This window comes from Chelonoidis abingdonii, chromosome 1 (assembly GCF_003597395.2).
Source record: "Chelonoidis abingdonii isolate Lonesome George chromosome 1, CheloAbing_2.0, whole genome shotgun sequence".
Taxonomy (NCBI): domain Eukaryota; kingdom Metazoa; phylum Chordata; order Testudines; family Testudinidae; genus Chelonoidis; species Chelonoidis abingdonii.
Genome location: NC_133769.1, coordinates 346,565,999 through 346,587,039, shown reverse-complemented (window position 1 = coordinate 346,587,039; position 21,041 = coordinate 346,565,999). Strand labels below are relative to the sequence as shown.

The 21,041-nt window shown below is 47.9% G+C and overlaps 1 protein-coding gene across 2 annotated transcripts in view; it reads left to right on the top strand.

Annotated features, from left to right (window-relative positions):
• PIWIL4 (piwi like RNA-mediated gene silencing 4) overlaps positions 1 to 21,041 on the top strand; it is a 70,469-nt gene that overhangs the window by 16,053 nt on the left and 33,375 nt on the right. For both annotated transcript variants that reach the window (XM_032762859.2, XM_032762858.2), the window contains 3 exons: positions 14,076 to 14,193; positions 18,245 to 18,356; positions 19,626 to 19,810. In XM_032762859.2, coding sequence (XP_032618750.1) covers positions 14,076 to 14,193; positions 18,245 to 18,356; positions 19,626 to 19,810 — 415 coding nt within the window. The remainder of the gene's footprint in view (positions 1 to 14,075; positions 14,194 to 18,244; positions 18,357 to 19,625; positions 19,811 to 21,041) is intronic.

Below are 21,041 nucleotides of genomic sequence, written 5' to 3'. Positions count from 1 at the left end.
ATTCTAATTATTTTGTTTACAGTAATTCACTTTAGCCAACAGGTTCAACAGTGATCCGCATGACACAGACTCGGATTCATTTTCTTACGTTTCAAGACAGTCTTTTCAGTACTTTATATGCTGTGTGCAGTTACGTTATCTAAGGGAAGAGAAAAATTAGGTTGCTATAGTGGGTTCTCATATGGTGGGTCACTGTTAGTTTCTTTACAAGAGTTGTGTGTGTTTTTAATTGACTATTTTATTCTGCCAGAATTCAGCAGTTATTTTCCCTGTCACCAAACAGCTTCTTTAAATATTCATGAGCGAAGTGCAGTGTACATGCTGCACTGGTGAGAACTAGGCTCCTATTTTAGATATTCAGGAAGTGGGAGAACTTTCACATGTTTGCTTTGCAGAAAATGGAGGAGTTCTTCAAGTGCCTGCTCATGTTGATGCTGTGTTAGATGTGCATGCCCATGTGGCTGCTGGAGATTTTTGCTTTAGTGGTATCTGTAGGGCCGAATCTGGTGCCTTCTGGAGCCTGGCACTCATGCGCCGGTATATGAGGTGCCACCGGCCCTGTGCTCTCTCAGTTCCTTCTGATTGCCTCTGACGGGTGCTGGAACGCCTTTCCTCTTGCGACTGCAAGAACTTACAGTGGTTCTTTCATAGTTTCTTGTATATAGTTGTTCAATAGAGTTAGTATTTTGTAGTTAGTAAGTTAGAGTTAGTTAATGGTCCCATTAGGGACATCATCCGAGGGATGAGGCATGTTCTGGTCCCCAGACCTCAAACTGTGTTCTGCTTGCTGTAAGCTTATGCTGGTCAGTAACTCCTATAGAAGCTATCTGAAGCGTTTGAGGGAGACACACATTTAAGATAAATGCAGAATTCGTAAAAACTTTAGACCAAGGACTCAAAAGGACAGAGATCTGTTTGAAAGCCCTCCTGATGGAGATGGCTCTGAGACTGGCCTCGGAGTCATCCCGTTCTGACTCTGCACTGGGCATGTTTGCATTGTTGCGGAATGCTCCACTGGGTTCACTGTGGCACCATTCACCATTGCTGATGCCAAGAAAGAGGTGCAGAGAACAACGAGGGTGTTCCCTGGCGCTGAGAAAGGAAAGAGAGGGCAGGTAAATGACCCGTCTCGGGCTACCTGCCTTCTGTGGAGTAGCAAGGGGCAGCTTCTTCACCAAGGGCCCCAAGCCCACCCAGGGAACTACCTCAGACTCCTGGGAGCGGTAGGGGACCCCTACAAATAATTGTTACTTCAATGCCAGAGGCATTTCAGGTGGCCAGGGATCTCATGGCCCTTCCAGTACCACTTACGCAACGGGATACCTAGTTAGCTGCAGAGTCAGCGAAGGCTCTTCCCTCCAAATGGAAGCTCTCCATAGGACCACTGCAAATGGTTACTCGGTCGTTGCCGGTCCTGGAGTCATGGCACCAGTCTGTCACATCATGGCCCTGATCTTCTGTATCACAACTATGGTCTCCAATCCTGCGGCCCAGGTTGCTGGCTCCATGTTCACACTCTTCAGCTTCATTATGTGGCTCACTGACCTTGCAATGTCGGTCACCAACCTCCTGGTACTGGCTGCTCCCCTCTCGGCAACAGTTGGTGATGCTGCAGCACCAATCGCCGACTCCTCGAAGGTCCTCGACGTGGTCTCCAGCTCGGTGCCACTCTCCACTATCTCGACTCTGGTCCCTGCCTACACAATACCATTCTCCAGAACACTGCCAGTCACTTTCCTCTTAGCACTGCGTTCTGGCCTCCTGTCAGGGCTGACATAGGGAGGCACTGACAGCCCCGCCATGGTCCCCGAGGGAGGAGTCCTCCTCGGAGTCGGAGGGGTAATTCAGTTCACAGCCTCACAAACATTGGTCAGCTTGGGCACTGGACTTTTAGAGCTGGACCCGCAGCCACTCATGACGCCAGACCCATACTCTCACTGATCATCCACAGTCACATCCAATAAGCAGTCCGTGGCACTGCCTGCACTGGTGAAGGAACCAGACTTGGTCTTTGATGCTGGTACTAAAGGGCAAGTGTCGGTTCCAAGGGAGACTTCCTGGTAGAAGGTGCCACAGCCTCTCCCTTGTTATTGTCGTCATCCTCCTCATCCCTGGACGAGGCAGTTGCAGGTTCCTTCCACCCACTCCCACCAGATGACTTTTGGCCCACCAGGAGGAGCTCAGAGCTAACGCATAGCCTCTGCCATACTGGTGGCTGCAGCATTCTCTAAGTGCATGAAGGGGTGCTGAAAGTGGTTAAGGCCCTTTGGCAGACCCATCCCCTTTGCCACCAGTGTCTAAGAGGGCAGAAAAGAAATTTATGTGCTTGCCAAGCACTGTGAATATTTACATTCACACCCACTTCCAGCATCTCTGGTAGTGTTTGCCGCAAATGAGCGGGACAGGCAAGTGCCTCCCCTAAAAACAAGGATGCTAGAAAACTGGACCTCTTTAGGAGAAAAATGTATTCTACTGTCAGTCTCCAACCTAGGATATCTAACCAGCAGCCATTCTTGGGGAGATGTAATTACAATATCTGGGATTCGTTGCGTAAATTTAAAGACTCCCTGCCGCAAGAACTTGGACAGAAGTTCATGTACATCCTGAAGGAGAGTAGAAGGTAGCCAGAGCCTCTCTCCAGATGGCATTGGATGCGGCTGATTTGGTGACCAGGTCAATGGCCTCCACTGTATCCATGAGACGCAACTTATGGCTGTCCCAAGAAGTGCAGCAGTCCATTCAGAATCTTCCATTTGAGGGCAAAGTTCTGTTTCCAGAGCAAATGGATACCGGGTTGCATGAACTGAAAGATTCCTGTGCCATGCTTTGCTCCTTGGGACTGTACATGCCTCAGGCCGACATTTCCGGCCGCCTCTACCACCTAGATTCTCGGGTCCGCCATGGCAGAGCTCCTACAAAAGAAGGGACAGACACAAAGGTTTTAAATGTCATAGTCATCCCACCCTGTCATGCTCCAGCTGCCTAGTTGGGGCCCGCACAATAGCCAGGTGGCCCAAGGCCAGCATTTTGAGGGTGCACCCGAGGACGGTATTTCAGTCTGGACCCAGGATCCCATCCCCCCTTCTGTTTCTGAACTGCTTGTCTCCTTTCATCACTGTGCAGGCTCAGGCTACCTCAGACTGTTGGGTGCTCAACACCATTGCAGCTGGCTACACCCTGCAATTTTCCTCCATCCCTCCTTCCCTGTGCCTTTTCAGGGATCCGTCTCACGAACAATACCTCGTCCAGGAGGTGGAAACTCCTACAGATTGGAGCCATAGAGGAAGTTCCTCAAGATATGAGGGGAAAGGGGTTTTATTCCCAATATTTCCTAATCCTGAAGGCCAGAGGCAGCTTCAGACCTATCCTAGACCTGCATCACCTCAACAAATATCTCAAGAAGTTGAAGTTTCACATGGTCTCCCTGGCCTCCATCATCCCCTCTCTGGATCCATTTCCTGTTTCCACCATTTACAATTCATGGTGCTTCCCTTTGACCTTTTGTCTGCTCTGAGGGTGTTCACAAAGTGTATAGCGATAGTGGCCACTTACGTGAGACTTCAGTATATAGATCTACACATGCCTCTGACTGACTTGTAAGAGGCAGGTCACAAACCCAGGTTCTGCACAGCCTCAGTCTGGTGTGGGCCACCTGTCAGGATCTGGGCCTGCTTCTAAACAAGTGGAAATCAACTCTGATTCCAATTCAGGAGATAGTTTATAGGGTAGTACTCAATTCTACTCAGGCCAGGGCCTTTCTGCCAGAGTCCCAGTTCTGAGCCATGTTGGACCTCATCACACACGTAAGAGCCTGACCACTCGGGTATGCCTCCAAGGTGCTGGGCCATATGGCAGCATATACTTAAGTAGTCCAGCATACACGTCTGTGCCTCTGGACCCTGCAGACATGGCTGGCATTGGTTTGTGCTCCCGGCAGACATGATTTGGATCTAGTGGTCACAGTCCCATCCCACATCTTGTCATCCCTAACCTGCTGGACAGATCCCCGATCAGTGTTGGAAGAAATTCCCTTTGTGGCCCAATCTCCATCTATGACATTGGTCTCTGATGCTTTGGATCTGGGGTGGGGAGCACAACTCAATGACCTCAGCACGCAAAGCCTCTGGTCACAGGAGGTTCGTGCCCTCCACATAAATGTTAGGGAATTCAGGGCTATATGCTTGGCCTGCCAGGTGTTTCTTCCCTATCTGAGGGGCAGAATGGTTCAAATCCTGATGAACAGTAGTGCTGTGATGTTCTATATCAACAAGCAAGGTGGAGCTCGCTTGTCAGCCGTATGCTAAGAGGCTCTCCAGTTATGGGATTTCTGTGTACAGTGTGCCATTCATCTCGTGGTGTCACACCTTCTGGGTGCCAAGAATGCACTGGCAAATCTCTTCAGGGGGTCTTCTCTCGCTATGAGTGGTCACTATACCCAGAGGCAGTCAGTGTGATCTTCCAGAGGAGTGGGACTTCCGAGGTGGACCTGTTTGCATCCAGGAAGAACAGATAGTGTCACCAGTTCTGGTTGATCTGTGGGTTCACCAGAGGTTCCCTCTCCGACGCCTTCCTACTTCAATGGATGGAGGCATTACTATACACCTGTCCGCTAGTACCTTTGGTTCTTCTCTGAGCGCTTGCTTATGTCTATTCCATTTTAGGTATAATACACGCCCATGTGAGATTTTTGCCTTAGCGGTACCTGTAGTGTCGGCTGTTGTGCCCTCTGGAGTGCTGTGCTCATGTCACAGTATATCAGGTGCCACCAGCCCTATGCCCTCTCAGTTCCTTCCTACTTCGCATGGTGGTCAGTCAGAGCACCACCTTGCTCATCAAGGACTTGTGGTTACTTCCTTTGGACTTGTGCCTTTAGGCTTTGTGTATAGTTATCTTTAGCGTTAAGTACCTGTTAATTGCACTAGTTAGTGTTAGTAGTTAGGTCTCAGCAGGGACTTTTCCTTCTGCAACTCCTGTAACAGGCCTATGCCTGTTAGTGACCCTCATGGTGGCTGTCTCAGGTGCCTGGGGGAAGCGCACGTTTGCAAGAACTTTAGGCCTCACATGCAGAAGGAGACACACATCAGGCTTAGAGTCTGCTTAAGGAGTCCACCCTCTGCCTGGTGTCTGAGCCATCTCGGCACGAGTCTCCCAGCACGTCAGCATCAGCGCAAAGTGCGCCACCGGGGTCCTCCCAGCACTGGTGCATGTCGCCGGTGCTGAAGAAAAGGGCCAAGAAGCACAGTTCCCCGGCACTGACAAAGGGCAAGTCAGCTGGGAGCAAGGAGTGGGCCCTGAGCTGCCTGTCTGTACCGGAGCCCTGTGGTCGGCCCTCCCTGCTCAGGGCCGTCAGCCTGACAAAAGGTCCTCCTTTGACTCCTGTGAGTGGGAATGAACCTACTCCCCTGCCGGCACTGATGCCTTCGAAGGCCTAAGCATGAAGGAGCATAGGCCTCCTTCTGCGCAACCAGTGCCTCAGGCTTTAGCTAAGGCTCCCCAAGAGGGCAACCCAGCTGACAAGGCTCCTCAGGGAGCGGTGGAGCGCCGCCAATCCCTTGAGACAGTGGTGCGCTGTCTACTTAAGCACTGCCAGTTGCCAGTGCCTACGTTAAGATTGACAAGGACTTACCCCTGGTTGCTGGCTCTGCAGTCACAGTCGTTGTTTTCTCTATATTACTGATGCCAGTTACCGTCCCCAAGACCATAGTTACGGTGCCATTCTCGGTCACCAGCACCGTGGGAATGATCTCTTTCCTGCCTCCAATCTCCTTGGCATTGCACCCACTCACAATACCATCAGCGCCGGTCCCCTCAGGCGAGGCACTTATCTCCAGTATCAGTGGAGACCTAGGTCTCCAGAAGGGGGCTCCTCCAGTACCGAGGGCCGCTTCAGCTGGTCACCCTGGCCTCAGCAGCGGGACTGGGGATTGGAGTTGACAGTGGTGGCAGTTGGACAGTGGCAGCCAGGGCAGCGGCCTGCTCATTGATAGTATTGGAATGTCTGGAGGGTTCCAGTCATGGCAATGCCCCCCTCAGTCCATTCGTCAGCCACCACCATGGAACAGTGGCTGCTAGCATCAGGCCCGGCACCGGAGGAGCACCCGGTGACTGACCCTCAAGAGGCTGTGCCTATCTCGAAGCCATCCTCCCCAGCGGAGGAGGAGGAGGAACAGGCTCCCCCTCCGCCCATACAGTCCTCCTCGTCCTACCCCAGTGAGGCGATCGCAGGCCCATCCAGCACCAGCCTGCCTGATAACTTTAAGGACCGCCAGGCCCTGCTCTATCGCATAGCTGACAACCTAGTCTTGGAAGTGGAGGAGATGGCTGAACAGGAGGACACTCTCTGTTTAACATCCTGTCAACCTCAACCTCTGCCCGTATAGTGCTGTCGGTGCATGAAGGGGTACTCAATATCGCCAAGGCCATTCAGCAGATACCCTCTTCCATCCCTCCCACCTCAAAACGAACAGAGAAAAAGTACTTTGTTCCAGCCAAAAATCTGAATATCTTTATACCCGCTCCATGGCTCACTGGTGGTTTCAGTGCCCAATGAAAAGGAGAAGCAGGTGCACTCTAGTTCTACCCAAAAAAACAAGGAGGCCAAGCGGCTGGACTTATTTGGAAGAAAAATTTATTCAATAGCAAGTCTATAGTTTTGGGTGGCAAATCACCAGGCCCTCCTGGGCCACTGTAACTTAATGGGACACTCTCGTTAAATTTAAGGAGTCCCTCCTGCAGGAGCAGGCCCAGGAGTTTGGCACTCTTGTACAGGAGGGCATGTTGATGGCCTGCTGTGCCCTGCAAATAATGTGAGATGCAGCAGACTTGGCAGCAAGGCTGGTGGCATTTGCAGTGGTGATGAGGTGCAGCTTCTGGCTTCAAACAGCTGGACTCACCCAGGAGATGCAGACCTCCATTCAGGACCTTCCCTTTGATGGGAACGGTTTGTTTTCTGACCAAACGGATGCGAGGCTGCATGAAGTGAAGGACACTAAAGCAACCCTTGTTCCCTAGGCATCCACACGACACAGTCAGCACGTAATCCATTCCAGCTCCCTCGCCGCCAAGGTCATGGCATCTGCATTCCAGACCTGCCAGGGGAAGGGATAGTGACACTGCCTTTAGTTTCACTGCCCTTCTGCCTCCTGCGCAGCCTAGCCAGGCGAAACTTTAGGCAGGGTAGAAGTGCCTGTTTCGATGGCACGGTCAAGAGCAACGCCCCAGCGGATTCCCCAGATCTGCTACCTTTCTTCAGTCACCTTTTTCCTTACCACTCAGCCTGATTGAGGATTATGTCTTACTGTTGGGTCCTGGACATAATAGCCCAGGGCTATACCTTGCAAGTTTTGGTCATCTCTCCTTCCCACCCCCGTCTCTCTTCAGAGACCCTTCTCATGAGCAACTCCTCATTCAGGAGGTTGACAGCCTTCTGCATCTGGGGGCCGTGAAGGAAGTTCCTTGGGACATGAAAAGAAAGGAGTTCTACTTCCGGTACTTCCTAATCCCAAAAGCCAAAGGGGGTGCCAGACCCATCCTGGACCTGCGCTGCCTCAACAAGTCCCTCCAGAAGTTGAAGTTTCCTATGGTCTCCCTGGCCTCCATGATCCCATCCTTGGATCTGGGAGACTGGTATGTTGCTCTCAACTTAAAGGATGCTTACTTCCATATTTCTATATTCCTGGGGCACAGGCGCTTCCTCTGTTTTGTGGGGGAAGTGTGCCATTTCCAGTTCATGGTGCTTCCCTTTGGCCACCATGGTGTTCACAAAGTGCATGGCGTGGGTAGCAGCAGCTTACTTCAGGCATCATGGGGTCCATCTGTTTCCATACCTCGATGACTGGCTCATCAAGGGCATGTCTCCGGATCGAGTGTGGAGCAGCCTTGATCTGGTGCGTTCCACCTGCCACGACCTGGGCTTGTTAAAAAACATAGAAAAGTCCACATTAGTGCCAGTCCAGCCCATAGAGTTCATTGGAGCCATTTTAGGCTCCATGCCATCCAGGGCCTTCCTACCGGAAGCACGCTTTCAGCCACGTTCTACCTGATCTCCCATCTAAAGAACTACCTTCTCTATATGGCCCACGTCTGCCTACGGCTGGTGGGTCATATGGACACATGCATGAACATCATCAGCCATGCTTGGCTCCACCTACGACCCCTACAGGTGTGGCTTGCCTTGGTCTAAGTTCCCAACAGAAACGCCCTGGACTGGGTCGTCAGGGTACCTGACCGCGTCCTTTCATCCCTGAGCAGTGCTGCAGGGAGTTCCTATCGCTGACTCTAGTATCTGATACCTCAGCTCTGGGATGCGGAGCCCGTCTGGGGGAGCTCAGAACCCAGGCCCGCTGGCTGCAGGATCACCTAACCCCTCCATATCAACATCAGGGAGCTCAGAGCAGTTCACCTGGCCTGCTAGGCTTTCTTGCCCCACCTAAAAGGCAGGGTAGTGCAGGTCCTGACGGAGAATACAACTGCAATGTATTATATCAACAGGCAGGGTGAGGCCAGGTCTTCGGCCCTTTGTCAGGAGGCCCTCAGCCTTTGGAACTTCTGTATACGGGATGATATTCATCTGGTGGCTGCCCACCTGCCTGGTGTCAAGAATATCATGGCAGATCACCTCAGCAGAGCCTTCTCATCTCATCACAAATAATTACTCCATTCAGAGGTGATCAGCCTAATCTTCTGCAGCTCGGGGAGTCCTCAGGTGGACCTGGCAGGTGGGTGGGTCCCCAGATGGGCCTTACTTCTAGGCATAACAGAAAGTGCCACATGTTCTATTCCCTGCAGGGCAGGGACAGGGCATCCCTGTCGGACGCCTTCTCGATTCTGTGGTCGGGAGTGCTGATGTATGGTTTCTTGCCAGTGCCCCTAATTCATAAGATCCTGATAAAAGTAAAGAAGGACAGGGCGAGCATCATCCTCATAGCCCCGACATGGCCTTGCGAACACTGGTTCAGCATGTTGCTCAGTCTTTCGACAGCCGCCCCGCTGCAGCTACCTCTTTGGATGCATCTGTTGGCCCAGAATCACGGCATCCTGCTTCATCTGAACTTGGCAGTGGTGCACCTGATAGCATGGCTACTGCATGGCTGAATTTGGATGAGTGAGCACGCTCTGTTGGTGTCCAACGGGTCTTGTTGGGAGCAGGAAGCTTTCCACCAGGGCGACCTACCTGGCAAAGTGGAAACAGTTCATATGTTGGGCTTCGGATTGACAACTTTAGTCAGAGGAGGCCCTACTGCAACACATCCTGGACTGTTTACTGTACCTCAAGACCCAGGACCTGTCAGTCTCTTTGGTTAGCGTCTACCTGGTAGCCATCTCAGCATTCCACCCTCTGTTTCAAAGCTGTTTGATCTTCTCCCATCCCATGACAGCGCAGTTCTTTAAAAATCTGGAGCGCCTCTACCTGCATGTCGAGGACCCGGTCCCCCCTTGGGACCTGGATCTTGTGTTGTCAAGGCTCACGGGCCCTCCCTTTGAGTCCCTGGCTTCTTGCGCCCTCCTGCTTCTCTTCTGGTTGCCATAACTTTGGCCTGAATGGTGTCCAAGATCAGGGTGCTCACTTTGGAGTTCCCCTATACAGTCTTTTACAAGGGCAAGGTCCAGCTGCATCCGCACCTGGCCTTCCTGCCCAAGGTCATCTCCCAGTTTCATACAGGTCAGAATGTGTACTTACCTGTCTTCTGTCCAAAGCCTCATGCTTTGGGTGAGGAACACAGGCTACACACCCTGGATGTCTGACAGGTGCTGACCTCCTACATAGATAGGACCAAGCCATTCCGTAAGTCAACGCAGTTGTTGGTTGCTGTTGCAGACAGGATGAAGGGTTGCCCAGTGTCTACCCAAAGAATTTTGTCTTGGATCACAGCCTGCATCCATTACTGTTATGAGCTGGCGAAGGTGGCCTGCTGGAGATCATGACAGCCCACTTGATTAGGGCGCAGGCAGCCTTGGTTGCCTTTCTGGTGCAGGTGCTGATCTAGGAGATCTGTCTGGTGGGGCTTACTCTCACAGAGCCATGGCTGTCTGTAGCACCCAAAGCTAGTGTCCCTGCGCCTAACAGCGTGGCTGAATGCAGAGAAACAAGCATGCTCGGCGCAAGTTTAGCAAGTTCTGATGGGTAGCACAAAACCCTCCACCAGGGTGACCTATGTAGCCAAATGGAAGTGCTTTACAGAGTGGGCCTGAGACCGGAACCTTTGTCCTTCCTGGGCCTCATTACAATCCATCTTGGACTACCAGCTATATCTCAAGCACCGAGGCCTGGCACTCTAATCAATTAAAGTTCGTCTGGCATCCATCTCAGCCTTCTACCCTCTGTTCCAAGGGAAATCAGTTTTCTGTAATGACATGGTGTGATAAATGAAGGTGAGGAGGGTTCCTCCCTTTTATGGACACCTACCCAGACATTTAGCTATAAAGTCTCTCTTGATGGCTGCTTGCTTTACCTGTAAGTGGGTTAAAAAAGTCTCCCAGGTAAAGAAAAGGGAGTGGGCACCTGACCGAAAGAGCCAATGGGAAGGCTAAAACTTTTTAAAATAGGGGAAAATAGTGTTCCCTTTATGTCCTGTGGTTGTTCTCCGGAGACAGGGGAACAGAGCAAAGTTAGGGCTTATGACTATGCTATAAAAAAAAAAAAACTTTTTGCCAGATATGGAAATCATCAGATTATACATAGGACTACCCAAACATGTAAGTAGATTAGGAAATGTCTAGAAAGACGCGGTTAGGTTTATTTCTTTTCTGTGCTAACCCCAGATGCTTTTGTTTGTGTGTAACCTTTAAGCTGAACCCCCAAGAAAGCTATTTTGGTTGTTTAATTTTTGTAATTGCTCTTTTAAAAAGCCCAAGTTCCAAATGTATTTTCTTTTTTGTTTGTTTGTTTTAATAAAATTTACCTTTTTTAAGAACAGGATTGGATTTTTGGTGTCCTAAGAGGTTTGTGCATATGTTGTTAAATTGGCTGGTGGCAGCTAATTTCCTTTGTTTTCTTTCTCAGCTCTTCCCTGGAGGGGGGTAGTGTGAAAGGGCTTGAGGGTACCCCATAGGAAGGAATTCCTAAGTGCGCTTTCCTGTGATCCGAAAAAAAGGTTTGCATTTGGGTGGTGGCGGCAACATTTACCAAGCCAAGGTCAGGGAGTAGCTGTAACCTTGGGAGTTTACTACAAGCCTGGAGTGGCAAGTATTAATTTTTTAAAATCCTTGTGGGCTCCCATCTTCTGCGCTCTAAGTGCCAGAGTGGGGAATCAGCCTTGATACGTGGCAATCAAGTTCCTGAAGGGACTAGAAAGGCTTTACCCTCAAGTTTGTGACTCTATCCTATCTTGGGATCTGAACATGGTGCTGTCAAAGGTCATGGGCCCCCTGGTCGAGCCATTAGCTTCTTGTTCTCTGCTGTTCCTTGTCATGGAAGGTCTCCTTCCTGGTGACAATTACGTCAATCCAGAGAGTCTCCGAGATTAGAGTGCTGACATTGGAACCCCCGTATACGGTGTTATATGAGGACAAGATCTAGCTGGTGCTCCACCCAACCTTTTTAACAAAGGTGGTGTGTCAGTTCCACAATAAACAGGACACATATCTACTGGTGTTCTTTCCGAAACCTCACAAATCCAGCAAGGAGCACATCTTATATAGTCTGGATGTTAGATGGGCCTTGGCCTTCTACATTGAAAGAACTAGACCCTTCCGTATGTCGACACAGCTCTTTGTCGCAGTGACAGATGGTATGAAAGGTCTGCTGGTCTTCTCAGAGAATTTCCTCGTAGATAACCACCTGGATCAAGTTCTGTTATGAACAAGAAAAGGTGTCACCACCAGCGATTGTAACTGCTCACTCCACCAAAGCGCAAGCCTCATCATCAGCCTTCCTTACACAGGTGCTGATTCAAGACATCTTGAGAGCTGCTACTTGGTCTTTGTCCATGCCTTGGCATCCCATTATGACATCACCTATCAGGCTCGGGACGATGTCAGCTTTGGCAGAGCAGTGTGGCAAACAGCACATCTGTGAACTCAGAACTCACCTCCAGGGATACTGCTTGCAAGTCACCTAACGTTGAATCGACATGAACAAGCACTCGAAAAAGAAAAGACGGTTACTAACCTTTTGTAAATGTTGTTCTTTGAGATGTGTTGCGCATGTCCATTCCATGACTCACCCTCCTTTCCTGCTGTCGCAGTTGACAGCAAGCAAGAACTGAGAGGGTGCAGGGCAGGCAGCACCTCATATCCTAGCGCATGAGCACGGGGCTCCTGGGGGCACCAGAGCTGGCTCTACAGATACCACTAAGGCAAAAATCTCCAGCAGTGGTGCACGTCGGCGCACAAGCACCTAAAATGGAATGGACGTGAACAACACATCTTGAAGAGCAACAGTTATGCAAAATTAGTAACCATCTTTTACCTGCAGTCTACTTACAAACTATTATACACTTAAAACAAGATATTTGTAAATTGCACCTAGAGCTGGCATCCAGAGCTGCTATGAAGATGGAGAAAAACAGCATAAGCCTCTTTGCTAAAGAAAGTTTTATGTTTATGTTGCGTATGAGGCAATGATCAGAAATAAGCAACCTCGCACTTCTCAGCTATTTCTATTAGGAGATGGGCATCTCTCACTGATTTAATCTGGAGTAACTACACTAAATACATATTGAGCATTGCTCCTTGTCAGTTTCAGACTAGAGAAGAGCATGGGTCTGGCACAATTTAAGGTTCACAAGTTGACAGCAGTATGAAACATAGCAGCAAATTATATGCTTTTTGGATTGATACTCACTTTGAAACAAATCAAAAGCCCTATATACAGTAGGCCAATTTTGCTTTCAATTACACCACTTTAAATCTGGAGGAACTCCATTGAATGCAATGTGAAACTGACAAGAAGCCATACTAAGACACCGGCCAGGGTTATGAAGACCAGGTAATACTTTTTGAAGAGTGTATATTTGTGTAAATTAAGGATGCCTCAAATAGATTACACCATCTCAGGGACAACTTGTGAAAACACTCAAGGTTGCATAATACATGTACCAAAATGTTAATGTAAATCTAAAAGAGAAACTACAGCAGTGACCTGAGATTTGCAGTATTTTGGTGGAAGGGGTTACAGCTATTATCAATTTGGACACTTCATCTACTGCTTTCCCCTTTATTGGGCAACCACTTTTATGTCATCTTTTTTTGGCAATAACTTCAACATCACGCATGCCAAAAGAATAACCTGTGTTCTTTCAAGATTGATAGCAGATGTCATCTTTTAACTCATAAGATCTCCATAGGTGTCATCTGTCCAACCACGAATTTGACCCATTTAACTTTGGGCTTGTGTTCACTACTGGGGTAAGTTGACCTAAGTTGCACTACTCCAGCTACATGAATAATGTAGCTGGAGTCAACATAGCTTAGGTCAACTTACCCTGGTGTCTTCGCTGCACTGTGTCAATGGGGGACACTGTCTGGTCAACTTACCTTAATCTTCTCTGGGAGCTGGAGTACGAGAGTCGACTGGGGAGTGCTCTGCCGTCGATTTAGCGGGTCCTAAATCGACCTCTGCTGCATCGATTGCAACAGCTTTGATCTCCCCATAGTGAAGACCAGTCCTCAGTCTTGCATCCAGTTCCCTACTAGTGAGTAGTTTGCACAGTGGCAAAATGGCTGTCTGCTAAACCAAAGGATTCTTTTTTTTTGAGGAATTCAATATTAATAGCTAGGGGAAGCTCCCAACTAAGAATTGCATACATCCTTCTGTTTTTATCTCACTTTCCCTTCCCTTATCCCAACCTTCTTGTTTTACATTGTACGTCTTTTGGGGCAGGGATTGTCAGCTTTGTGTTTATATAGTACCTAGCTTAAAGAATTGCAACCAGGTTGAAGCCAGTAGGGAACACCACAATATATCTGTTAAGTAATAATATAGCATCAGATACCATGATGGATAGGCCTGGTATGAACACACAGATACTCAGGATCAATGCTGATGATATCCTTTTTCTGTATTTTTTGTTTGTCTGTTTGTTTTTGAGGGGTGGGGGAGGAATGGTTTCTGACATATTCATTATCATTATTAGGTTTGACCAGCCAGGCAATTTCTGACTTCCGTCTGATGAAGGATCTGGCTCAAGAAATGCATCTGAATCCTGAGCAAAGACAGCAAAGGCTGTCTCGGCTTGCTGACAGCATTCAGAGGTAATTTAATGTAAGAAAACTCGCCTCTGGGACCAAAATTAAACTTCTGCCTGAGATGTTAAGTGAAATGAGTTGTGTGATCTTTTGACAATCTGTAGTTAGGTGTTCTATTAAAATGCCATGCAATCTCATTCTATGATTCATCGTCATAGCACAGATGTAGAAGAGGAGGAATGGCTTACCAAAACACCTGCTGCTGCTACTACTACTACAAGAAAGCTGTGTACATAAAATCATGTGACAGACTGGTTTCAAGCTTGTAAGGACTGTAGAAAGATTTTGAGACACAGTTAAAATATGATTTGCTGTTCTTTACACTATAATTTGGAACACATTGCTGTCACCCTCAGCAAGTTTGCAGATGACACTAAACTGGGAGGAGTGGTAGATACGCTGGAGGGTAGGGATAGGATACAGAGGGACCCAGACAAATTAGAAGATTGGGCCAAAAGAAATCTGATGTGGTTCAACAAGGACAAGTGCAGAGTCCTGAACTTAGGACAGAAGAATCTCATGCACTGCTACAGACTAGGGACCGAATAGCTAGGCAGCAGTTCTTCAGAAATGGATCTAGGGTTACAGTGGATGAGAAGCTGGATATGAGTCAACAGTGTGCCCTTGTTGCCAAGAAGTCTAACGGCATTTTGGGCTGTATAAGAAGGGGCATTGCCAGCAGATCGAGGGATGTGATCATTTCCCTCCATTTGACATTGGAGAGACCTCATCTGGAGTACTGTGTCCAGTTTTGAGTCCCACACTACAAGAAGGATGTGGAAAAATTGGGAAGAGTCCAGCGGAGAGCAACAAAAATGATTAGGGGGCTGGAGCACATGATTTATGAGGCAAGGCTGAGGGAACTGGGATTGTTTAGTCTGCAGAAGAGAAGAATAAGGGGGGATTTGATAGCTGCTTTCAACTACCTGAAAAGGGGTTCCATAGAGGAAGGATCTAGACTGTTCTCAGCGGTAGCAGATGACAGAACAGGGAGTAATGGTCTCAAGTTGCAGTGGGGGAGGTTTAGGTTGGATAATAGGAAAAATGTTTTCACTAGGAGGGTGATGGAGCACTGGAATGGGTTACCTAGGAAGGTGGTGGAATCTCCTTCCTTAGAGGTTTTTAAGGTCAGGCTTGATGAAGCCCTGTCTGGGATGATTTAGTTGGAGATTTGTCCTGCTAGAGTTGGACTAGATGGTCTCCTGAGGTCCCTTCCAGCCCTGATATTCTATGATTCTATGATTTTAACTGTGTCACAACTATGTTGTAAATGGGCCCCCAGCATGGTTGATTTTTCTATAGTGTAGATGGGATCAAAAATAAGAGAATGCATCACTAGTTTAGCCTTCTGGGAAAGTAAGGTTAATAGCTGAGTAACTATAATGACTATTAATTATCTGGAGGATATTAGCTCAGTTTTCATCACTGGTAGTTTCTTCATTTAGGGCTTAATCGTGCACCCATGAAAGTCATTGAGAGCGTTGCCTTTGATTTCCATCGGTGCAGCACTAGACCTTTAAAATAGTCTGTGCAATCAGATACTTGCATCAGTGCATACATATGTTGGGGTGTACTCTTAAGTACCCATTTTAAAAATGTTTGGCCATTAAATTAAGGTGTAAGTTATACACACGCATACACCCCTAGAAATATTCTATTCGGAAATAATGGAATAGGATGGAAGAGTGAACATTCTACTTACATCATTGAATCGCCATATTTGGGGCTGGGAGGGAATTTTCATCCAGGGCAAATTGACAGGAGCCCTGGGAGTGTTTTGCCTTCCTCTGCAGCGTGGGGCGTGGATCACCTGCTGGAAGATTCTCTGCACCTTGAAGTCTTTGAGCCATGATTTGAGGACTTCAGTGGCTCAGACACAGGTTTGATAAGAGGAGTGAATGGGTGAGATTCTGTGGCCTGCATTGTGCAGCGGGGCAGACTAGATGATCCTAATGGTCCCTTCTGACCTTAGAGTCTATGAATACTTTTACAAAGTTTGTATAGTAATCACTGGGGTGGACTGATGCTGGTAGAACAGATGGGCTCTGATATTTAATGCTATAATTATTTCTGTATACCTGACCATATAGAGTAATATAACTCTTATTTTACTAGCTCATTTTACCTTTTTTATGCAGCGGAAAGTATTTTAATCAGTTTTATTGCTTCACCAGCTATTTTTTTTTTTAAATAGTGTATTACTTGGTTTTGACTGCCTTTTAGCCAATCTAATCCTTTAAAAGGTATTTGTTTAAATGGGCTCCACTGTATTTATATACTTAAACTGTATAGTATCAAGGTAATATATTGACTAGTGTGAACAATTGGGGGAGAAGGTGAGCAGCAGCAAGGCCTACGTGCTGGAGTGATACACTGAAGAAAAGAGGAGGATGAGAGAGCTGTAATGGGACACAAGAATAGGAGGGCTTGTGTCATGGTATTCTATTCCCAATGTGAACCTTAGCGTCCAAAGATGGGGTACCAGCATGAATTCCTCTAAGCTTAATTACCAGCTTAGATCTGATAAGCTGCCACCAATCAGGACTCTGAGTGCCTGATAAACTCTGGTCTCCCCAAACCTTCCCTGGGGACCCCAAGACCCAACTTCCTTGAGACCTTCATAACAAAGGGAATAAACCATTTCCCTTCCCCCTCCTTTCCTCCTGTCAGATCTTTCCCGCCTGGGGACACTAGGAGATCATCGTGCTTCAAACTCCTTGAAACACAACACAGAGAATCAGGTTTCCCTCCCCATCTCTCCCTCCCAGCTTTTCTCCCTGGGTTATTCTGGAGAGAGAGACAGCCAGTGATTCAAACTCCTTGAATCTTAGCACCGAGGATTCCACCTCCACCCCTCCCCTCTTCCCCTCACCGGAGCAATACAGATTCAAGCTCCGTGAATCCAACACAAAGAGAACTTTACCTTCCCCCCCCTCCTCTTTCTCTCCACCAAGTCCCTGGTGAGTACAGACTCAATACCTTAACATTAACAGGGTAAAAATCAAGTAGGTCTTTAAAGAGAGAGTTTTTAATAAAAGACAAAGAGTAGAGATAATCTCTGTAGATTCAAGATGGAATATTACAGGGTCTTTCAGCTTATAGAAAATGGAGAAAAAGCCTCCCCCAGAAAAAATACAATTTAAAATACTTTTAGCCAAATACTCATTAAAACTCTACCAGCCAGATACACATTTGCAAATAAAGAAAAACAATTAAAAAGACTAAACTATCTTTCTACCTTTGTACTTAACAAAATTGGAACAGAAGATGAGAGAGCCTGTAGGTACGTGTGGTCACTCTCAGAGCCCAGAGAGACAGACAGAACGAAGAACCCACAAACAAAGACATCCTTCCACCGAGATTTGAAAGTATCTTGTCCTCTGATTGGTTCTCTGGTCAGGTGTTACAGGTCACTGTTTGTTTGTTAACCCTTTACAGGTGAAAGAGACATTAACCCTTAGCTATCTGTTTATGACAGCTTGACAGTTGTGAGGGAGAGAGTTAAGGAGAGAAGTACAGGTCTTGTACTTGAAATAATGCATTACTTTATTTACAATCAACAATAAACTTTGAATTCAGTATTAGAGTTTTAGCAACTACATACATTTACTCTTATGATTTATGATATGAGTAGATCCCCTAGATGGAGTTAAAGTACCATAATTCTTAGTTAGGTGTTGATGGTTTTATATTTACAGTGCACTAGGCTGGATTCTACATACAGTACTTAAACATAATGTAGTACTCGGGCTCACTAGTTTAACTAGCTGATATTGATTACTGGTGGTGTTTAGTTTTTTCCTTTTATTCAGAAGTTCTGAAACCTTTAAAAATGATCATGTATAGAGCACCCATACTACTAGCTATTCCATTAGAATAAAATAAATGTATTTTTTCCCTGTGAGATAAAATTTTCAAAGGATCGGTTTCTATTTCCATTTTAATTTCTATTTGCTAGTTTACTGACTGACTCTTCACTGGGATTTTTGGTGCTGGTAGGTTTTTTCTTCCGTTTTTTTAATTCTTGTCCATAAGATCAACAAAAATCTTCTTACAGAATCAAAGAGGCTCGTTTAGAGTTGGAGATGTGGGGGCTGCAGCTTGGGTACCAAGTTTCCCTGACAGGCCGTGTTGTCCCAACTGAAAAAATCCTAATACGGGAGCAGACAGTGAGTACAGAAACTTTCACTTCAAATTCCATATGTGAATGTCTCTCCAGTGTGCCCAGCAACTGTTGTTTAAAGGTGCCAATATAGCTAAGGCTGGGAAACGTACTGAGGGAAAGCCTGCTGTTAGAAAACTCAGTTTTATCATTACAAATAGTTATAAGAGTCAGGTTGGGGCTGTAATTTAGGTGGCTGTAGACTACATTGTGCTCTCAGGCCATACTCTATGCACCCCACCTTTGGAATACAGAAATTCATCCCAGCAGTCAGGATTGAGTCTAGGAAATTGGTATTTGCTACTTTACACTTTGTAGTTGAAAATTTACCAGAATTCACCCTTGTGGGAATAATTTTCTTAGCTATAGGGAAAAAAATGTCTGCATAGGTCAGTTAGCCCTCATTGCCATGCTCAGTAACCACCAGCACCTTTAATATGAGGGTCCTGAGCCAGATATGGGACATCTGTTTTGTAAGAAATGATTTTAAAAAACAGCTTTGTGGTTTGATCCAGTGAATGCAGAATGCCCTGAACTCCCTCTGAAATCAGTAGGAGTTAAAGATGCTCAGAAGCTTGCATGATCAAGCACCAAAGCAAGTTAATATAAAATAGCAATTGGAGAGATACCTATCTCCTAGGTAGAGACCTGGAAGGGACCTTGAAAGGTCATCAAGTCCAGCCCTCTGCCTTCACTAGCAGGACCAAGTACTGATTTTTGCCCCAGATCCCTAAGTGGCCACCTCAAGGATTGAACTCACAACTGTGGATTTAGCAGGCTGATGCTCAAACCACTGAGCTGTCCTTCCCCCCCGTTGAGACAGGCTGTCAAGTCAACAGCCTCTTGGGACCCCGGATGGTGGTGTTTGTTAACTTAATACCTGCATATGGTACTTTTTGTATCAGCTCACTTGCTTGCAGAACCATCTCACAGCCAGATACTCAAACATATTTAGCAGTTGTTTTTAGGTATGATCAATGGAGTAGGGTGAATGCATACTTCATTTAGTAAGATTTTCTCAGTGCATAGAAATAAGTCCTGATGTTTGCTCCAAGTGCCAGATGAGACCCTTAAAAGTATTCTGTTCCCACTGTAAACTACTACAGCCTGTCTTTAAAGAGGGCTACTGAATTACCCTTGAGCTGGGTATAACAATGTAAGAATGGTCAACAAAAATGACACTTAATATTTTCTGCTGAAGACTGTTTATGAAGAATAGTCTTCTGACATGATATTTTTCTTTAATTGTTAATTTATTGTTTTTTTCCTTTGGCAGTGTCTGCCAATGAGTGCTGGTGACTGGTCAAAGGATATGCGTAATATGAAGATAATTGGAGTGCAGCCTCTGGACAACTGGTTAATGTTGTGCAGTAACAGAAATGGAGAACTAGCTGAGAACCTTCTGAATTGTCTGAAAAGAGCAGGAGGTCCCATGGGATTTCACATTGAATATCCCAGAATGTGAGATTTCTCAGAGGACTAACCTATATTTGCTTTTCTTTCATCCATCAGTCCTGTGCATTATTACTACCATAATAATACACCTCTACCCCAATATAACGCAGTTCTCGGGGGAGAAAAAATCTCACCGCGTTATAGGTGAGACCACGTTATATCGAACTTGCTTTCCCCCCTTGTTCCCTGACCGCCCCCTCCAGAGACCCTGTCCCCAGTCACCCCCAGGACCTCACCCCTTATGCAACCCCCTTGTCCCCTGACTGCTCTGACCCCTATCCACACGCCTCCCACGCCCTGACAGGCACTCACCAGCAGTAGTGGGAAGTGGAGCAACGTGGCCCCAGCGCGCCCCACTCTGCCACCTCCCAGCCACGGTGCTCCGCTTCCTACCGCCAGTGAGTGCGGGGAGGGTTGGGGAAAGGATGGCCCCCATACTCACCTGCAGAAGGAAGTGGAGCACCACAGCTGGGAGCTGGTGAAGTAGGGCAGGCTGGGGCCGGGCTGCTCTGCCTCCTGTTGCCGGTGAGTGCGGGGAGGTTGGGGAAAGGAGGCCCCCTGCTCTCACCTGCGGCGGGAAGCGGAGCCCCGCAGCCCCAACCCACTCTGTTTTCCTTGCTCCAGCCCCAGCTGTGTCCCCAGGGGGTGGGTGGGTGAGGTTTGGGGAAAGGTCCCACACTCACCAGTGGCAGGAAGCGGAGCACCACAGCCCCAGCCCATTCCGCTTTCCTTGCCCCGCCGCCAGATTTGTCGCTGACAGGGAGTTGGGGAAAGGTCCCTCACTGACCTGCAGCGGGAAGCAGAGCGCCGTGGCTGGGAGCTGGCGGAGTGGAGCAGGCTGGGGTTGGGCTGCTCCACTTCTGCTGCTGCTGCTGGTGAGTGTGGGGGGATCCCTTCCCCCAAGTCTCCTCCCCTGAGCGACACGGCTAGGGTCGGGGCAAGGGAAGCAGAGCGGGCTGTTCCCAGCCCCCTGCTAATCCCCCAGGCCACTCTGGGACTGCAGGGCCCTCAAAATTGTTCCCCCCCCCCCCGCAGCTCCTGCTTCCCAGACCCTGGTGGGGCGGAGCCCCTGACTGCCCCCGAGACCCTCTGTCCCTTATCTGACCCCTCGGCCCCGGTCCAGCACCCTTAACATGCTGTTCAGAGCAGCGTGTCAGAGCTTTACCACGTTGTAAGCAAACCCGTGTTATATTGGGTCATATTATATGGGGATAGAGGTGTAACTTACATTTACGTT